The sequence below is a fragment of the Dipodomys spectabilis genome, unplaced genomic scaffold, assembly GCF_019054845.1.
Source record: "Dipodomys spectabilis isolate Male_0828 unplaced genomic scaffold, ASM1905484v1 ptg000002l, whole genome shotgun sequence".
In the NCBI taxonomy this organism is placed as follows: Eukaryota; Metazoa; Chordata; class Mammalia; order Rodentia; family Heteromyidae; genus Dipodomys; species Dipodomys spectabilis.
The window spans coordinates 41,821,433-41,840,614 of NW_024870679.1; the positions used below are offsets into that span (position 1 = coordinate 41,821,433).

Here is a 19,182-nt window from a genome sequence, read left to right on the forward strand (position 1 = left end):
TTTACGACAGCTCCCTTTAAAGCCAATGGCACTGGGCCCAATGACCTTGGGCAATTCACTTCTGTTGGTGCCCTTTACCTGATCAGTAAAGTGGAGTATATGTACCCATCACCCAGGGGGGTGTCAGATAAGGTCAGGACTGGTGTTTTTTTTTTTTTTTGGGGGGGGGGGTCCGGTTGTGGGGCCTGAACTCTGGGCCTGAGCGCTGACCCTCAGCTCTTCAGCTCAAGGCTAGCGCTCTACCACTTGAGCCACAGCGCCACTTCCGGCTTTTTTCTTTTTGCTTATGTGGTGCTGAGGAATCGAACCCAGGGCCTCATGCATGCAAGGCAAGCGCTCTACCACTGAGCCACCTTCCCAGCCCCTGGTGGTGTTTTTAAAAGTTGTGTCCCATTAGAGGTCCAAGAGCCTGGTGACCAAGACTATAAAAGTAGGAACAGAGAATCGAAAGTCAGAATAATTCTCACATGCTTTTGATAAACACATGAAGTGTAGGTGTTTTGTAGATACATATGCCTATAATTTGAGTATGTATACAACATATTCCAATGAACACCTGTCAAACCTACATCAGGCTGGAGCCTTGTCTTGAGTGAAGAACTGCAATACCCATCTGACCACATACCTCAGATTCACCATGGAAAAGCAAACTCAGGTGGGGCCAGATTTTAATTTTTCCTAGGAAAGGAAAAATGAGAGGTCTGGAATGCTCAGGCTAGTAAGTGCCCATGTACAGGAAGGGCCTGTGTTCCTGAGCCCAAAGGGAAGAGGTAGGTGGGCAACTCCCTCCCTTCCTCCTTACCGTGCACATGTGTGAGCTCCAGGACTGTGCTCGGTCCTCTGGGGGTGCGGGAGGGGGTCCTACTTCCTGGCATTCCCTGCCTTTTGCACCACCAGGTTCTAGTCCCACCATATTTTTCCTCCTCCAGTTGGTGGCTACATTTTTTTTTCTTTTTGGTCAGTCCCGGGACTTGAACTCTGGACTTGGTGCCATCACTGAGAAGAAATTCTTTTGCTCAAGGCTACTGCTCTCCCACTTGAGTCACTTCTGCCTTTTTCTGAGTTTATTGGAAATAGGAGTCTCATGGACTTTCCTGCCTGGTTTGGCTTTGAACTGTCATCCTCAGATCTCAGCCTCCTGAGTAGCTAGGATTATAGAAGTGAGCCATTGGTCCTGGCTATTCTTAAAAACTACAGTGCCTAATCCTCCTTTAGAGGTTGAATCAATCAGGAGGGTGGGGGCTGGGCCTCAAAACCCACATTCTTAACAGGACCCTTAAGGAATAATCTGGTCAGGGTTAAATACAGGGTAGCAGCTCTCTTCCACCTGTGGTATGTAGGTGAAGAGTATACTCCAACCTCCCATAACACGGCACCGGACTGGCTCAAAGACAGGGCCAGCCAGCCCCGCCACTGCTGGCTGCTCATACCTCCCCTGACCAGGCCAGCTAACACAATCATTGGCACTGTCGCACTGCATTCTGACCTTGCTCATACTGCCTGGGTCTGGAATAATCCTCTTCCATGCAAGCCTTAGCTGTCTTCTCTGTCCTAATCATAGGAAACATTTGCAAAGTGCAAGCTGTCTCAAGGGCTCTTCGGGATGTCAGCTGTGTCCAAAAGCATTGCTGGAGGGTAGGAGCATCTCGGTCTGGACCAGCTAGCTCAGGAACCAAGGGGCTGGGCTATGGTTAAGACAGCCTCCCTCCCTCCCCTCCACCCTGGCCCATCCCTCTTCCTTGTGAGCAAACAACCATTTGCGCGGAAGCAGCCATGTGTACAGGAGAAAGGCACCAAAGAGCAAGGTTTTACAGATTTTATTTTTAAAAAACAAACAAAAGCTTAAAAAAGTCCTTCATTTCCAACCCTGCCTGGGGGCGTGGGTGAGGAATAGAATGAGCTGGGGAGAGTTGGACTTTCCCCAGGAGTGGTAAGGACAGGGCAAGTCAGAGGCAGGCCCTTGCCCTCTGCCCTGCCTCTCAGTTAGCTGTACCTGCTGTAGGAAGTTTGTTACAAGCAAAGAAGTGTGGGAGCAGGGGTTCAAGGGTGCCTCCCCACCCAGTGCCTCCAAGCTGTTCCCTCCCTTCAGAGCTCTGGCCCTATCTTGGGACTGCCAGGGTGGATAGCCAGATTACTGTGGTGTTCACCACAGCTTCTCAGTGCTGTTGGAGACAGCAGGGCACTTGGGAAGTGTCACCATGTGAGGAGGGCTTTCTGAGACCTCCTGGCCATCCAATCTCCACCTTTCTGATCTTGCCCTTTTCGAGGCTGCCCTTCGTTTCTATTCCCCATCCTCAGGCTGAGAGGAGTCCAGGACAAAGCACTAAGTGGCTGTTTGCTACAAAACACCTGGAGGTGCCAGAGGGCAGCTCACGTCTGCCAGTCCAGGTCCCATACAGTCACACAGTCATACATACACACAGCGTTAAGGCGTCTGTGCCGGCAGGCATGGCCAAACTGGGTCCAGCTTCTCTCTCTCCACCTGCAGAGGGGCAGCGGGTGGGGGAGCCCCCTGCTGCAGAGACAGGCTGAAGTGGGAGAAGCTGGCAACGGAAGGCTAACCAGGCCTGGAGAAAGCAGGAGGAAGGAAGGCAAGGGCTGTGAGGCCTTTCCAGGCCTGCTGGCTGCCCTTGGAAGTAACCCAACACAGGTTGGGAAGCCCTGACCATAACCCCCTGGAAAACGGGGGACGGAGGGAGGGGAAGAGAGCTGGGCTAGAGTATTGGGACTTTGGAGGAAGCCAGTGCTATCAATATTTACAAGCATAAAGCCCCATCTTCTGTGCCACCTACCTCTCTACCCCTCCCACAGAAAAGAAAGGCCCCTGAGAGCCATTGAGGAGGCACCCAGACCACCTCACCAGCTATGCCCCTAGGGAGAGCCCCCTCCCTCTGGCTGGCCCCACCTCCGGGCCCCTCAGGAATGTCTGTCTGGCTCTGCTTAGTGGGGAGGAGGAGTTCTGGGCCAGAACCCTGCTGCCCCACCAGCCCTAGGAGTCCTTAAGCATGCTGATGCGGGCATAGATCTTCAGAGCAGGCCCCAGCTTGATGTTCATGGCGCTCATCAGGTGGTCCTCCTTGAGCAGAAGCAGAGCTTGCCCATCAATCTCCTGGGCACGGAATTCCTCAGCAATTTCCTGACAGCCTGAGGAGGAAGGAACACCAAAGACAGCACTAGTGAGAGCCAAGGATTCACTCACAGCAGTCTCTCCACTTGGGGAATATTTCTGGTCTAACACTCAGAATTGTATCTTGAGGACAGTATTACTCTCTTATCTTGAAGCTTGAGAGGCTAAGTGACTGTGGAGGGAGCCAGGATCCCTACCTCCTTATGCATGCCTTTGTCCAGACCTCCGCACAAAGCTCACCAGTTAGAAGCTCCTCAAGTGACCACAGGTGATTTCTATGCTCAATCAGGGAAGGCAGGAAAACTTGCCTTTTTTTTTTTTTCTTCCTGTGCCTGTCTTGGGGCTTGAATTCAGGGTCTTGGGCTTTTTTTTTACTCTAAGCTAGCACTCACTTGATCCACAGCTCCACTCCTAGCTGTTTGATGATTAACTGGAGATAAGGGTCTCATGTATGTTCCTGCTCTGGGATTGGCTTTGAACCAACATCCTCAGATCTTAGCCTCCTGAGTAGCTAGGATTCCAGGTGTGAGCTACTGGCATCCTGCTTAGGCAGCTTATTTCGAAGGAAGCAAACCACCAGGTCAGAAAGCTCAAGCAGCTCTTAGGAGAGGTCCTGGTGGAGGGCAGCTGTGGCCTTTTACCAGAAACCAGCCCCAATTGCCATGTGAGTGCTTGGAAGCAGCTCTAATCCTTCAGAAGACTGCAGTCCTGGTTGACACCCTACGAGACCTAGGAGCCCCAGCCAGAGCTGCGTAGCTGAGCCTTCTGCATACTTCTAGCCTGCAGCACTGCTAGGTGAATATTTTTCAAGCCACTATGTATATATATATGTTTTTTTGGGGGGGGGGAGTGGGCGGGGATCGGTCATCGGTCATGGGGCCTGAACTCTGGGCCTGGGTGCTGTCCCTGAGCTCTTCAGCTCAAGGCCAGCGCTCTACCACTTGAGCCACAGCACTACTTCTGGCTTTTTCTGCTTATGTGGTGCTGAGGAATCGAACCCAGGACCTCATGCAAACAAAGCAAGCACTATACCACTATACCACTGAGCCCACTATCCCAGCCCCTCAAGCCACTATGTTTTGGAGTAATTTATATCACAGTGACAGATGACCAACACAATTTTGGTACTTTGGAGAAGATTAAAACCTCTAACTATATGGCTGTGGCCTTGGAACTGGCAGGGTAGCAGCTGGAGTGCCTGAATATCTAAGGTGTCTTGAGACCCTGAGAAGACGTGTGATGGCCATGGAGTATACTACTGGGAGGTTAAGGGGAGAGAGGAAACTACTAACGGAGGTCTGAAGAAACAAATTCAATTTGATATTGTTATGACATAGAGAATTTGACAACACCGTTGGTGATAACATGCACCTAATGAACAGAAGAGCACTAGCTACAGAGATTTTTTGGTAGGCATAGTGATGGAATTGCTGTTCATAGTAAAAAAGGGAGGAGGAAAATAAGGCAAAGCTGTTTAGCACAGGGAGCCAGTATTTGCTGGTTCTGGAGCTCCTGGTCTCTCCAGATGGCAAACACTGCTGAAATTATGAAACAGTCAAGAAAACTCAGTATACATGTAAAATGAAGGGGTGGATCTTAGGTGTTTTATTAAGGCTTCACGACAGCTAAGCATAGTGTAATCCCAGTTACCTGGGAGGATCATGGTTGGAGGCTAGCCCAGGCAAAAAGTGAGACCCTCATCTTAACCAACAATCTGGGTGTGGTAGGGGCATGCCTGGGCTCTCAGCTATAAGGGAGGCATAGGTAGGACAGTTGTAGTCTAAGGCTGATCCTGGGAAGAATCTAAAAAACCAAGACGTACTGGGGGCCATGGCTCAAGTGGTAGTGTACCTGCCTAGCAAGTGTGAGGCCCTGGGGAAAAAAAAGAGAGAAGATGGTTGAGCCAAGGGCTCCGAGGAGTCTTCAGGTAAGGCTCATATACTATTCAGCTCAAAAACAGACCTTGAGGCATAACTGCCCCTTCCAAAGTCCTTATCTATCTAAAGTAACCACACTATGACAAATCTGGATGATGTAGACAACACATATACTTTGTTAAGTTTCAACGCAGGGATTTAAACCCAGTTCTATGTGGCTTGAAGTCTGCTCCCAACCTCTATAGCATCCTCCACTCTTGAGTTACAGGCTTGTGGCTGCCATCAATGCCTGACTTGGGCAGTGGATGGATGAGAGTAGCAGAAAGAAGAGTCTTTTAAGTCCTCTTTGGGAACATCTTGGAGTGCTGTAAGATCTGCCCTTCCAGGTGTGATGTACTTGACCTCTGTCCTAAGGGCTACACAGCTGCACTGGTATTCTGTGACTTCTGCCCCTGCTCCAGCTGCTCCCATGGGCAGCTCTTTGGTCAGTATGACTTGAAAATTTTTTTAATTTTTATGTCTTATGCTCCCACCTGACACTCCTCTTGCCCCCAGAGAGGGTCTGCATTTTGCACAAATCATTTACCCTGTCAGTATCTATTTTACATTATAGCTATGGAATATTACTCAGGTTTTTTCTGGGCTAGAATATAAGCTCTCAGGGGCAGAAGCCTTGTGTACTTAATTTCTGCCTCCTAGTTCTAGAAACTGAGTTATTATCTTGAACTACTTCCATCAGTCCTTCCCTCCCATTCTGTGCTGACCCAGACAGGCCTTTACCTGGCAGAGAACGAATGAATTCATAGACATCTTCCACGTTCCACTTAGTAGGCTCACTCGGGAGGAAGTGGTGCCCCATGCCTACCAGGTCCCGCATGTGCATGTCAGGGAGCTCCAGATCCCGCTGCCCTTGTCGGCGGCGTGAGGTGGACGAACTGGCTGAGATGGGTGACAATGGTTCCTCATAGCTTGAGTTATCTGAGCAACGGCTGGAGTCTTCCTGGCTGTGTGTCAGCTGCAAGGCAGTAGTAACTGAAAGGGGTACAGTGCCTGTTGACTGGGAGCAGAAAGAAACAGCTTTCCTCAGAAGGGGAACAAGCCACCACTGGCAGCTCTGAGGGGCAAAGGCAGTGAAACAGTCTTCCTTTTCTTCTGAGTCCACCATGGCATCCTGGATTCCTGCATCAAACAGTACCTTTCTGCTGCTCCATCGCTGAACCTGAATCATCCCCGGTACTGCCCCCATGCTTTGCACTGTCCTGAAGTGATATCAATGTCTACCTTTTCTTTTAAATGTGACCTTTTAAATCTGGGCTCTCTGGGTCTATGAACTTCTTGGAACAGCATGAACACCTGGAGCATCTGGAACTTTTTACGCATGTTCACTTTGGACCAAGGCTTTTCATTAGATGCTTTAAGACAAAAACCACCATCGTAAGCAAAATTGAGCATAAGGTTAAGAAAGGTCACACAGGACTATGAGTTCCTTTAAGACTGTGTCCTTGGAGCTTTAGCCACACTAGAGTTCCCAGCATGGAACTGGGACTGAAAACTACTGAATGGACAAATGCCCAGATTGCTGGTGGGAAGTTCCAAAAATTCAGTGCTCCAGTGTCCATGTGGCAAAATGTGGAAGCTGTCATCTCACCCAGCCCTCCATGTGTGATGGGGTGACCTAAACAGCTTGTTTTCAGAGGGCCTGCAGGGGAGGTCCAATCTCCTGGGCCCAGAAGTCAAGGGTAGAGCTCAACTGCATGATGGGGATGGTTCTGGGCAAGGTACTTTGTAAGGGATCTACTAAGAGGCACAGGAAGGCTTCACCTATGAGACCCAATGTGGGATGGAAGACAGTGTGAAGCGTGCAGTAATGAGCTGTGGGAAGGGAACAGGGTGTCAGGGTCAGGTCAGAAAGGAGGATGGTAGGCATCTGTGGGAAGTGGACCTCTCACCTGCTTCTTGGTATCCTTGGTAAGTGGTGGCAGACTGGCCTTGCTAGCCCGACGGCGGTTATGGGTTGTGGCTCCTGACTTCTGCAGCTTGCTCCGGTCTGAGTGGAAAAGTCCCACTCGTTTGGTGCATCCCACATTGTACCTGTCAGAACAAGGAAGCAGGAAGTCAGAGCTACCTCAGGGCTCCTGGGTGCTAGTCAGAATAAGAACAGCCAAGCTGTTAGGCAAAATTGAGACTATTCATTGGTTTGAATCCTGACTCCATCATGTACTGCTAGTTGGAGACTCTGGGCCACCATGTAAGGACGGTGTCACAGTGACACGAGGAACTGTCACTGATGTATTACACAACCACTTGTAGCATGTTAGACACACTCTACTATAACTACCTGTGCCAGGAAATGTCTGTCCACTGTCCAGCAGGACAAGCCAGGTGAAGCTTGTGTAAAGGGCCCCGACTACCTCTAGCATAGCCTCAGGGGCTGAGGGCTGAGGACAAGAACTCCAGCACAGCAGGCAGGGTACCACTGCCTGAGACACAGACATTACCTTTGGGGCTTTGAACTTTAAGCTCAGCCACTTCTACTTTGACACAGAGATTACATAGGGCTTTAGGTTCAGAAAAGTCTAAATTCCAAAATCTGTAACTCACTAGCTGTATGACATTCAGAATAACTGTGTCTTAATTTTCCAACCTCTACAAAGCAGACAACAGTAAAAATACAATTGAGACAGCTGCCCTACAGTTATTTTGTAGATGAGGCCATAGATACCAACTGACTAGCATAATACCAGACATGCAGCACGTTCTCAATAAACCATAGTGGTTTTTATTATGCCCATCAGTCCCTAAAGATAGGTTATCACAGGGACACTGTACCTAGTGTCAGCGTTCTGGGCAAAAGTCTCTGATGCAGTGCTTTCCCTAAGGAGGTAGCAGGTGAAGAACAGGTACCACTAGGACCCAGGAGGCCACCCAGCTAAAGGGCTGCTTCCTTCCTCCAGGCTGCTCCTCTCTGATATCACCACTCCCTCCAGGTATATGGTTTCTTAGGCTTGGTATGTTAGGGATGGAACGCTACACCAGGCGGGTCAAGGAAATAGGCACCTGGATGAGCTGCATTTATGGCCTCCAAGGTGGACAGTTATTGGGGGGAGGACAGGTGTAAAAGCAAGATTCCAAGGTGAAATGCTGAGGAGAAATGAAGTGCTGCACATGGCAGCAGGGCTGAGGCCACTCACCTCTTTGCACAAGCCATGGAACAGAAGCGCTTGGAGCGCTTGAACTTATAGGCAAAGTCCACCCGGCCACAGAGCTCACACTTGAGTTTGAGGGGAGTACCCTCCTCTTTGGATTCTGAAAAGTAGTAGAAATGGTAAGTGTGGAGGGGGAGGAATTCCTGAAGGACTGTGACAGCTCCAACACAGGCCTCTGTACTCCGCCTGACTCTCCCTCATGTTCCCATGGGTGTGACACACAGTAGGTCTAGTCTGTCTGACACATACTAAAGTGCTTTCACCACTTGCTTTAGAAGGGCTGTGATTCCTGGTTGGAAAGTTTGCAAGGACACATGGTAAACTAGACAGCTCTTCTTCCGAGTGCTGTGAGCCTAAGGCACCATACAGGTGTGCAGAGTAAGCACCCTCCTTCATGAGCATGAGTGAAGCAGCAGCTCACGTGTGCCAAGTATAGTCCATGCTTGGCCACTGCTACACTTCAGGGCCACCCATTCCAAGTGCAGGCTTCTGAGGAGGGCAAGCCTGCCTGCTGCTGTCCTCACATCTGCTCCTGGGACTTGCCAATGTGTGTCATAGGAAGTACAATTCTTAAGATAGTGTTGGGCTGGAGCAGGGCTGGAGAAGCAGGGGATAAACGGTTCCCTATTCTCTAGGGATAAATGGACTGTGGCAATGCTCGGTGGACAGGAATCCTTGCTCAGAGTCCTCCATGGACAGTGAGAAAGGGGGAGTATAGGCCTTCCCTTCCTGTCAACTCAAAAGGCCTGAGATCCCTGGCTCAGGTACCTACCTTGCAGGTAGGGCTCCTCCATCTCAGAGTCAGTGGTGGTGGTATGGTCCTGCTGCGGAAGCTTCTCAGCCAAGAACCCCTGGGCATACTTCTTCTTGAGATTCCCCACCAGCAGGGACGAGCGTCCCACCTAGAGGACAGGTGACATGGAAGCCAGGAGGGTTAAGCTAGAACACATCCTTGCTGTGCAGCCTCATCACAATTACAGGTTAAAAAGCAGCCAGGCAGATGCCAGATCCCTCCTGAAGCACCATCCCCTCCCCCCATGTCATCAGCCACAGTTCCCCCCCTCAAGGCCTGATCCTATTGTCTAGCTCATAGGCAAGAAACAGTAGGCACCAAAGTACAGGAATGGCTTTGGTCCAGAACCAGTGGATGGCCAGGATGGTCAGGAGAGTATCTATTCTTCCAGGACAGAGATGAGGTTTCTTACAGTATCAGATCAAGTAACAGGCCCAGAGCTCACTAGGTAGGAGCAGGGCTAAGTCTGTACATTTGAGTGTATTTATGAAAGAGACTCAGCACCCCTTTTCTGAATTCTTATTCTCCACTTTACCACTGCCCTACTGAAGTCAGAGGTACATGCAGCCACAGGGAGCACAAGAAAGAGCTATACCCCATGGCTGCCAGACCTCAGGCTGGCTTGTTCACTTCTTTGGTCCTCCCCTTTGGGTGGCCTAGGGCCAGCTCACAAGGCGTATCTAACTCTAGGGAGATGCCAGTGTGGCGTTCAGTCACATCTGCCTAAGACACCAGCTAGTTCCCATTGTTTCTTCAGGCCAGGGAGGACCTAGTTTCTTACAGCTAAGGTGTTTCTGTGGATTTCTTTATCACTGGCCTTGGTCAAGAAGAGGACAAGGACCCATTTGGTCTTTTGGCATTTGAGAAGGCAGTTCAACCATTTTAAGTCAGTCCAGTTCTCTGCTGTCTACGCAAACCACCTATGGATCCAAAGAATGAGCAAAAGCAGATGGCATCCAGGAAGATGGCGTCTCTAACAGTTAGATAATTCTTGTATGAGGCTAGTGTGTACTGGCTCTAGGCTCTGCATACCTACAGAACAAACCGCCTGCCCTAGCAACATACTGCATAGAACCAGCTCTGGGTGCTCTAATAAAATCATCTTGGCTTCTTTTGGTTCTATTGCACTGGAGACCTCTGACTATGCTTTCTGAATGCCCTTCGATCTTATTCATCCTCCTTTCAAGGCTGTGCCCAAGGAACAGGCTCCCCTATCTTTGTTTCTGATAACATCTTGAGAACCCTGTGCTAAGCAGGTTCCTTTTGCTCTAACTGGCCACCATTTTGCCATTCAAGGTTTTGACACCAAAACTGATGAGGTCTATTATTTCCAAGATCTACAGTCTCTCACTAAATACCCCAAAGTGAAGTAACTCCCCTCTACCTAATGGGTCTTGCCAATTATTCCTGGTCACTGAGGACTTTGGATACCCTTAATCCTAGAAAGAAAAGGTTCCAACACTCTTTGGAGGATTAGCAAAGAAAAGAGCAAACTTCACATTTTCAGAAAATTTACATGGATATGTAAAAATATTCTAATATACATCCAAAATATACTTTTAAAAAAAAAGAGAGGGGAAAAGAAGTAGTCCGTACCGGGAAAGGCTCCGCCCCCTCCTGGATCACAAACCCTTCGATAACATGCGTCAGGATTTGGGGTTTCACAATGGCCTGTGGTGGTTTATTCTCACCATTCTGGGGGGCAGTGCCGGTGATGCTGGAGGCAGAGTTTCCGTTCCCTGAGGTCATGCCGGGGCTGCTGAGGTCGGTCAGTGCATGAACAATGCCCTGCCCTGTCTCTGCACAGGGGAGAGTAGGAAACAAAGCAGTGGAGATCAGAACAGAGGTGAGGCCTGGAGAGAACAGCAAGAACACCATACCACAAGCAGTCCCTCTCTTGATGACCTCCTTCAAAGGTACAGTTCCAGTGGACAGGCACCACATGTGAGTGCAATCAGTTGTGGAATGATAGTGCTAATCAGCTAACAATGTTTCTAAATTTCCTCCATGTGCTATGAACAAGCTAGAGACAAGAACCTTGGCTTAGAGGAGGCAAGACCTTGAGCAATATTGATTTGGGCAAATGATACAACATGCACTTTGGTTGCAAAATAGTATGAAGGTGACATATAAAATCAGGATGAGAAGCCCAACTATATACAGAGCCTAAGGTATAATGGGACTGTGGAGTTAAGTGAACTTGTACAATTTTCCTTGGAGGGCTGGATTTTAAGAGCACATTGAAATGTCAAAGCACTGACCCCATAAATTAGATACCAAGGGAAATTAGGGGTCAAAATGCCAGGGAACACCATATGATCTGGATTATACAGATGGTCATTTGAGGTCACAACACTGAAATACACATTCATTCTCCTCTTCCATGGAAGTTGCTAGGCAGTGCTGTGACTATCTGTGCTGTCTTTACTGGCCCTGTACCTTCCATCAAACCTCTTGCTCAGTGCCCAGGTTTCATACCAAAGCCAACCCTCAGCAGACCCTCCATCTCTCTGTGGACAAAATTCCTAAATAATTCTCCTTAGGCCTGCTTCTTTCCTATCCAAGATGCAGCAGTGCTCCAAGTATGACAAGGGGCCATTTCTCCTTCCCACCCAAAAGCACCTCACAGGAGGTGCCTCATTGCCTTAGAGGTACAAGGTCTCCTTGCCTCACTTTCGTTAACTCTCCCCACTTGCCTTCCAGGGCTGTTTATTACCACCACCAAGCACCCAGAGAGTGAAGTTACTTCAAGCTTGGAGTTCTTTAAAAAGAGAAAGTTGGGCTGAGAATGTGGCTTAGTGGTAAAGTACTTGCCTAGCATACACAAATCCCTGGGTTCAATTCCTCAGCACCACATAAACAGAAAAAGCCACAAGTGGTGCTGTGGCTCAAGTGGTAGAGTACTAGCCTTGAGCAAAAAGAAGCATTAGGGACAGTGCTAAGGCCCTGAGTCCAAGTCCCAGGACTAGCCCCCCTCCCCCCAAAAAAAGTAAAAAGAAAAAGCCATTTCTTTATTGCAACCAGCCTATTAATATTAAACATAACCCAGTGGTGGTGTATGACAGTGTAAAAATGATTTCAGTGTATTTGTTATTTAAGTAATGTTTCAACAAAATTTTTTATGAAGATGTTCTTACTTCATGGTTAGGAATCCAAAATACCAAAGGGCTGGACACTGGTGACTCACGCCTATAATTCTAGCTACTTGGAAGGCTGAGAATGGAAGGATTGCAGTTTGAGGCCAGTCCTGGCAGAACAACTTAAGAGGCCAGTTCTTGGGCTGGGAAGGTGGCTCAGTGGTAGAGCGCTTGCCTTGCATGCTTGAGGTCCTGGGTTTGATTCCTCAGCACCACATAAGCAAAAAGAAAAAAGCCGGAAGTGGCGCTGTGCCTCAAGTGGTAGAGTGCTAGCCTTGAGCTGAAGAGCTGAGGGACAGCGCCCAGGCCCAGAGTTCAGGCCCACGACTAGACCCCCCCCCCAAAAAAAAAAGGCCACTTCTTTACCCATATCAGGGCACAGAAGTGTGTCTGTCATACCAAGCTACATGGGAGGCTAAGACTGGAGGATCATGGTGCCAGGATAAACTGGTCAACAAAAAAAGTGTCCATATGGAATGCAAGACCCTATCTTAAAAATAACCTGTGTAAAACAGGGTGGGAGGGGCAGCTGATTCAGAGTTGATTCAGCCTAGCAAGCACAAGGCCCTGAGTAAACCCCCAGAACCACACACAAAATAATAAACAAGAAACCTGACAAAAACCACCACTCAAGAATTCACAGTGCCTAATTATCAGCAGGATAATAAGTGGGTCACGTGGCCTGCCTTTGTTCTGTCCAATTCATTTTTAAACTACTAATCCTGGGGATAAAAACCCAGACTAATCTTTGTTTTGAGTATGCTAGTCCAGGGGCTTTAACTCAGGGCTTGGGCACTATCCCTGAGCTTTTGTGCTCAAGGCTGGTGCTCTACCATTTTGAGCCACAGCACTATTTCTGGTGTTTTGGTAGTTAATTGGAGATAAGAGTCTAACAGATTTTCCTGCCTGGGCTGCTCTGAACTGCAATCCTCAGATCTTAGCCTTCTAAGTGGTTAGGATTACAAGTGCCTGCTTTGGCCTACTTTTTAAATGAGAAAGCATTGGCAACCCAAGAGTCTGGAACATTCATACCTTCTGAATTCAACCACATATCAACTTCAGAGCTGAGCAGACATAACTCTGCAGGTGTGAATAAAGATGATTTGTAAAAATATTTTGACATAAAGGCACATCAGCAAGTTAGAAATTCTTACTTAAACATCTGTATATTTATTTGAAAAAAAACAAATAGCTTTGGATTTTCTGTATAACATACAAATAAGTATTCACTGGGTGCCTGTGGCTCACACCTGTAATCCTAGGCTGAGATCTGAGGATCGTGGTTCAAAGCCAGCCAGGGCAGGAAAGTCCATGAGACTCATCTCCAGTTAACCACCAGAAAACCGGAAGTGGTGCTGTGACTCAAAGGGCTAGAGCACTAGCCTAGAGCTAGTTCCTAGGCCCTAAGTTTGAGCCCCATGACTGACCCTCCCATCCCCCCCCAGAAATCCCTCTTTTGGACTAAATCTGTCTGAATAGCAAAGACTGAGAAAATTCTTTCTAATATATGAGTAGCCAGAAGGGTTAAGTGTCAATTAGTTTTTCTAAAAAAGTTTTTCTGTTTATAAATATGTAAAAGCCTTCATTTATATGTTTTCCTCTGCCTTTTTCTAATAGTTCACTTCACTCTTACCACTGAACATTCTTGAATGATTTTCTAGCATTTGCTTGAATGTCTCTAGTGATGTGGGAATGAAGTACTTTGTTGTTACCTTGTATAGTACAATCATTCCTTATAAGCCCCAGTCTGTCTCTGTTAATTTCATCCCATTCATTCTGTCTTAAGATCAGAGAGACTAGGGCCAAAACCTGGATTAGAGATTGCTATCACAGAGAGAATTATGGCATGTCCTGGTCTCTTTCCAAGCTTATCTATCTCACGGGCTGTAAAATGAGGATATTAATGCCTACGTTACTGTGTTGCTATGAGCAGCAGTGCAGGCAGTGCTAACCCTCCTAAGAAATGTTCAAGAAATGCTCCTGGAGTCAGAAATGGGGCCACTCATGACTCAACTACTTACTGAGAACTGTGCAAGTTCACTGTCATCCTAGATCTTTTTCTCTTTGCCAGTCCTGGGCTTGAACTCAGGGCCTAGACTCTGTCCGTGACCCTCTTTGTGTTCAAGGATAGCACTCTACCACTTGAGCCATAGCACTACTTCCAGCTTTTCTGCTTATGTGGTACTGAGGAATCAAACCCAGGGCTTCATGCATGCTAGGCAAGCCCAGCACTAAGCCACATTTCCAGTCCCTAGGTCTGTTTTTTACTATATTTTTTTCCCTCAAAGATGGCACTCCTACCACATGAGCCATAGCTCCACTTCCAGCTTTTTGGTGGCTAGCTGGGAATCAGGCTCAGCACTTGGTTGCTTTCTGAGTAATCAGGATTGGAGATGAGTCACCAGCACCTGGCTCATTTTGTTTTATTATTATTTATAATTTTGAGGAAAGTTGTTGCTAAATTGCCTCGTCTCACTCTTACTGACTAAAACCTCTCTAGTACCTGGGTAACAGGCATATGCCAATCCCCAGTAGTTTTGTTAAAGAATCACACAGGTAGAGGAAAATGAGTAACTCTCCTAGTTTGGTGTATAATGCCTCCAGTATTAACAGAACTAAAATGGAATTAATACATCCTCCTCCGAATTCTAGGATCACCTTGCCTTTCACTGGCACTTATCAAGCAGTTTCTGATGATCTTGTCCCCTTTAGGCCTCTCATACCTCATGCTTCTCCCCACCTCTCAGATCTGTGCCTCTTTTTTTTTTTTTGGGTCCGGTCATGGGCCCTGAACTCTGGGCCTGGGCGCTGTCCCTCAGCTCAAGGCTAGCACTCTACCACTTGAGCCAAAGCGCCACTTCCGGCTTTTTTCTTTTTGCCTATGTGGTGCTGAGGAATCGAACCCAGGGCCTCAGGCATGCAAGGCAAGCGCTCTACCACTGAGCCACCTTCCCAGCCCAGATCTGTGCCTCTTAATGCACCCTGTAAGACAAGGGGCCTATGTGTTGAGATTGGAGTCTTTCAATATCGCCAGGCACCAGTGGCCCATGCTTGTAATCCTAGCTAATCAGGAGGCTGAGATCTGAGGATAAAGGTTCAAAGCCAGCCTGAGCAGGAAAGTCCATGAGATTCTTTTTTTTTTTTTTTTGGTCGGTCGTGGGGCTTGAACTCTGGGCCTGGGCGCTGTCCCTCAGCTCATAGGCGAGCCCCCTCTACCACTTGAGCTACAGCGCCACTTCCGGTTTTGTGGTGGTTTATTGGAGATAGGAGTCTCACGGTCTCTCCTGCCCGGGATGGCTTTGAACCTCGATCCTCACATCTCAGCCTCCTGAGTAGCTAGGATTACAGGCGTGAGCCACCAGCGCCCGGCTTCCATGAGATTCTTATCTCCAATTAAAACCAGAAAACCAGAAGTGGCGCTGTGGCTCAAGTGGTAAAGTGCTGGCTTTGAGCCGAGGGACAGTAACCAGGCCCAGAGTTAAGCCCTACAACCAAAAACATGTTAAAAAAAAAAGTAGATACCAGCACTAAGGCTACAAATCCAATGTTCACCTCTGTGAAGCAAAGACTTTTTGGAATGAGTTTTAAAAAGAAAAGAATTTAAGACAGAGGACAAACTAATAAAACTTTTCCTCCTAACATTAGAAGCTTCACTCCATAATAATCCTGGGGCAGATTACAGAAGGAATCCAAGGGGCAGGAGGGAGAGTGTTTTGTGAATAATGAAGGCTGGTTGCTGTTTTGCCTTGCAGTTATCTTGAAGGCCAAGAGCTCATCATCTGCTTTATTAACAAAGGAGTTTGGCTATTTCTGGAATAACCAAACAGTCTCACCCCCTGCCAAGTTCAGCACATTGAGATTAATTTTATCTGCTCTCCCATTCTCCCAGACTGCTTTTCTGCCAGCTTGGGGGAAAGCAGCTTAAACAGTGAAACTTGCAGAAACCTGCCCTGCAGGCCCTGAGGCCAGAGGAAAGAAGACAAAGAAATACTCTATGTTTGGAATTCCATTCCTTACTTAATTCTCCAGACCATTCTCCCCAGATTTAGAGGGGGGGGGCAAGGGGGGGGGGGAGAATGGGGCCGCGGGGCGGGGGAGGGGGGCGGGGGGGGGGGCCGTGATTCCCACAGGTCTCAAATGTCTCACACAGTTGGGTACCTGAACAGTGGGGGAAGAACATGCTTAGCTGGAAGGGCTAAAGAGGAAGGTAAGCCATGCTCCATTCAGGAGCATTAACTTGCCTTTAATTGAAGTTGACCACAAAGGGCCAAGTATTTGGGTCAGAACAAAACGGTTTCTGCTGGGGAGTGTTCACAAAACACATGTTCAAACTTTAGATTGCTCCCCAATTCTGGCCTTTACTCATGGGTTCTGGCAGACACAGCCTCCAGGATAAAGTAAGTACCACACAGTGTCCTCTCTATGCTCCCATCTGCAATTGTCTGCCTTGGGGTTGGCTACCTCTGCTAAGCAGAGCAGAGGACTGTAATATACTCAGTCACCTTTATGCCTTAGGGGCTGACCCAGTGTCCAAGATATGACAGATACTTCATCTGGATTAAATCAGAATACAAAGAATCCACAGTTATAAATCTTCAACATTAACATTAAGAGTTCAGGTTTCTCAAGCATCAAAAGAAACAACTTGGCAGACAGATTTGAGAGTTGCTTTCTGAAGCTACAATGGATGACTTGAAAGAGGCTTGTCTTTCTAGATGAGTGGCAATTCTGGGGACCTAACTATAAATAATAGCTATTCTTTGGCCCACTTCTTCCTGTCACAATAAAGGTTTCCTCAGTATCAGGAGTATTTAGGCCAGATATTGGAACTTGGCAAGGCAGGATGGACTCTATAGGCAGAAGCAGGGAGATGCCTAGAAAAATAGCCTGCCCTCAGGACTCTTGATAGGCCTCCAGAGAGGCTGAGATTCCAGCCAGCAGAAAACATCGCTCAAGCTGGTCCAGCTATGTAATAGCTGAACACTATGGAACCAGTTCTGATGTTCTTTACAAGCTCAGACATACACCATCTGTTATTGGGGACTGTGGCTAGGTACTGTATTTGCAGTATTGTACTTGTGGAGGAAACAAATGACACAAGTAACAGCCATACACTTCTACTTCCACCCTAGGTCAATGGCCAACCTTCTATATATGTGAGAAGGGAGTGTTTTCATTTAAAAGATATCTAACTACTCTTGCTTGGCTACAAGACAAAACTAGTTCAAAAAAATTAAGGAACAAGGTGATAGCATGGATTATTTTTTTTCTGTTCAACATAATCACCTATAAAAGAGGAACTGCTCCAGGCTCCTGGTGCTGTGGTTGGCTGTGCCTCAGCTTATAGGCCCAGTGAGTGACAAGGTGGCCACAGCAGGGACAGCAGGGCACCTAAAGAACCTGTTCTAGAGATCCTGCGTGGAGCTGCTAAGTGATGCCCATGAACCACATCCAGGAGATGATAGCCAATTTAAAGTATACCTGGTCCTAGCAGCTGGCTGCCCCAGAGTACAGTGAGCTGAAGGGAAGTATCTAGGCATTGCCTTTTGCAAACCCTTTAGTCATATCTGAAAGAGAGGGAAGCCCTTTATATTTCAAAAGCACCAATTTATCGATACTCCTCCCACTCCCCAGAGAAGGCAGGAAAGTGCATGGGAAGAGGGGGGAGGATGGAACCCCATAACAGACCTCAGAGTCCATCAATTACAGAGATTCAGCTGGATAACAACCTTTTTTAAAAATGCAAGTGTAGCATGTAGTCCTTTACACCCAGTAGTGAACCAATCCTCCGGGGGCAGGCATTTTTGGATGACAGGGCACCAGATCACCTGGGATTACAGCCAGAAAGGCCCAAATCTAAACTCTTCATTTCTAGGGAGGAGGCAATTTGGGTTCAGGGTTGAGTGATTCAAAGGTCACAAAGGCAGTCAGGCTTTATATTTCCCTGCCCAAGTGGAGCAGTAGGTGTGGGCTGTGCTTTGAGTGGTCATGGAACTCCACGAGGCAAAGCTGGCAGAAAAGGGAAACTACATTCTGGGACATGGTGAAGCCATGTGTAGTCTGGAGCTGGAGCATTCAGGTTAGGAGAGGCTATAACTTAGAAGACTGACTTAAACTGCATTCTGGGACATGGTGAAGCCATATGTAGTCTAGAGCATTCAGGTTAGGAAAGACTATAACTTGGAAGACTGATTTCCTAATAGGATTCCTGAACTATCAAGAAAAGCATTCATGAGAATAGTTAATCAGAACCTACAACCTAGATTCAGTATTTCAAGACATCTAAAAAGAAATAGCACATGTGCCTTCAATAGGGCTACATATGCCCTTCTTTTCGGTCCTGTGAGGACCAGAAGGAAGCCAAGAACCAATACCAAACGTTTATAACCTTTTCAATTCTAAGGACAGAGCTATTAGGCTTGCAAGACCTCTCTGCCTGGGCGACACAGGCTGTAGCCATCACACAGGGACCACAACTAGACTCCGAGTACCTTTCTCAGCACTACCAACAGCTACAGCTGCTCTAAGAACCTCTCCAGAGAGAAAGAAGAAGACAGTCACAGGAAGACCCTTGGAGGCACTCTGCCCAGCACAGTGGTAAGCTTTTCGGGCATGCGGTAAGGCCGTGGATCCACACCCAGCTTTCTTCTTGGCAGATCCAAAGGGCCATTGAGCTAGGTGCTCTTACTGTCACTGCAGAATGACTACGTTGAGTCTGAGTTAGCAGGGCTGGAGAAGCATGCTTCTGGAGTCTTAAGCATCAGGGCTGAGTACTTCTGGCTAAGGTGCCTATTAAGGAGGCTGGCTCCTCTCTTGCTGGCAGCCATTACCATACAGCTGATTTCATGCTGTTTCACAGGACATAGGCAAAGAGAGGGCCCTTCTGACTCACCCACAATCCCCAGCTCAAGTGTACATAAGCTGAATTATAAACAGCTGAATGACTTCCAAGCTGCCACCCTGAGTAGCGGGAAGTAATCAATGGAGTGAACAGCCAGCTGCCTTCCCCTGTGCCGCTTCGTGGAGGACAACAGGAACAGTG

General features: G+C 47.9%; 1 protein-coding gene across 4 annotated transcripts in view; it reads right to left on the minus strand.

Annotated features, from left to right (window-relative positions):
• Positions 1-1,802: 1,802 nt before the first annotated feature.
• Positions 1,803-19,182, minus strand: part of Phc2 (polyhomeotic homolog 2) — a 96,415-nt gene continuing 79,035 nt past the window's right edge. For all 4 annotated transcript variants that reach the window (XM_042677751.1, XM_042677758.1, XM_042677743.1 and 1 more), the window contains 6 exons: positions 10,600-10,802; positions 8,983-9,112; positions 8,196-8,310; positions 6,954-7,095; positions 5,785-6,061; positions 1,803-3,144 (listed from right to left, as the gene is read on the minus strand). In XM_042677751.1, the coding sequence (XP_042533685.1) occupies positions 2,990-3,144; positions 5,785-6,061; positions 6,954-7,095; positions 8,196-8,310; positions 8,983-9,112; positions 10,600-10,802 (1,022 nt within the window). In that variant the 3' untranslated portion in view covers positions 1,803-2,989. The remainder of the gene's footprint in view (positions 3,145-5,784; positions 6,062-6,953; positions 7,096-8,195; positions 8,311-8,982; positions 9,113-10,599; positions 10,803-19,182) is intronic.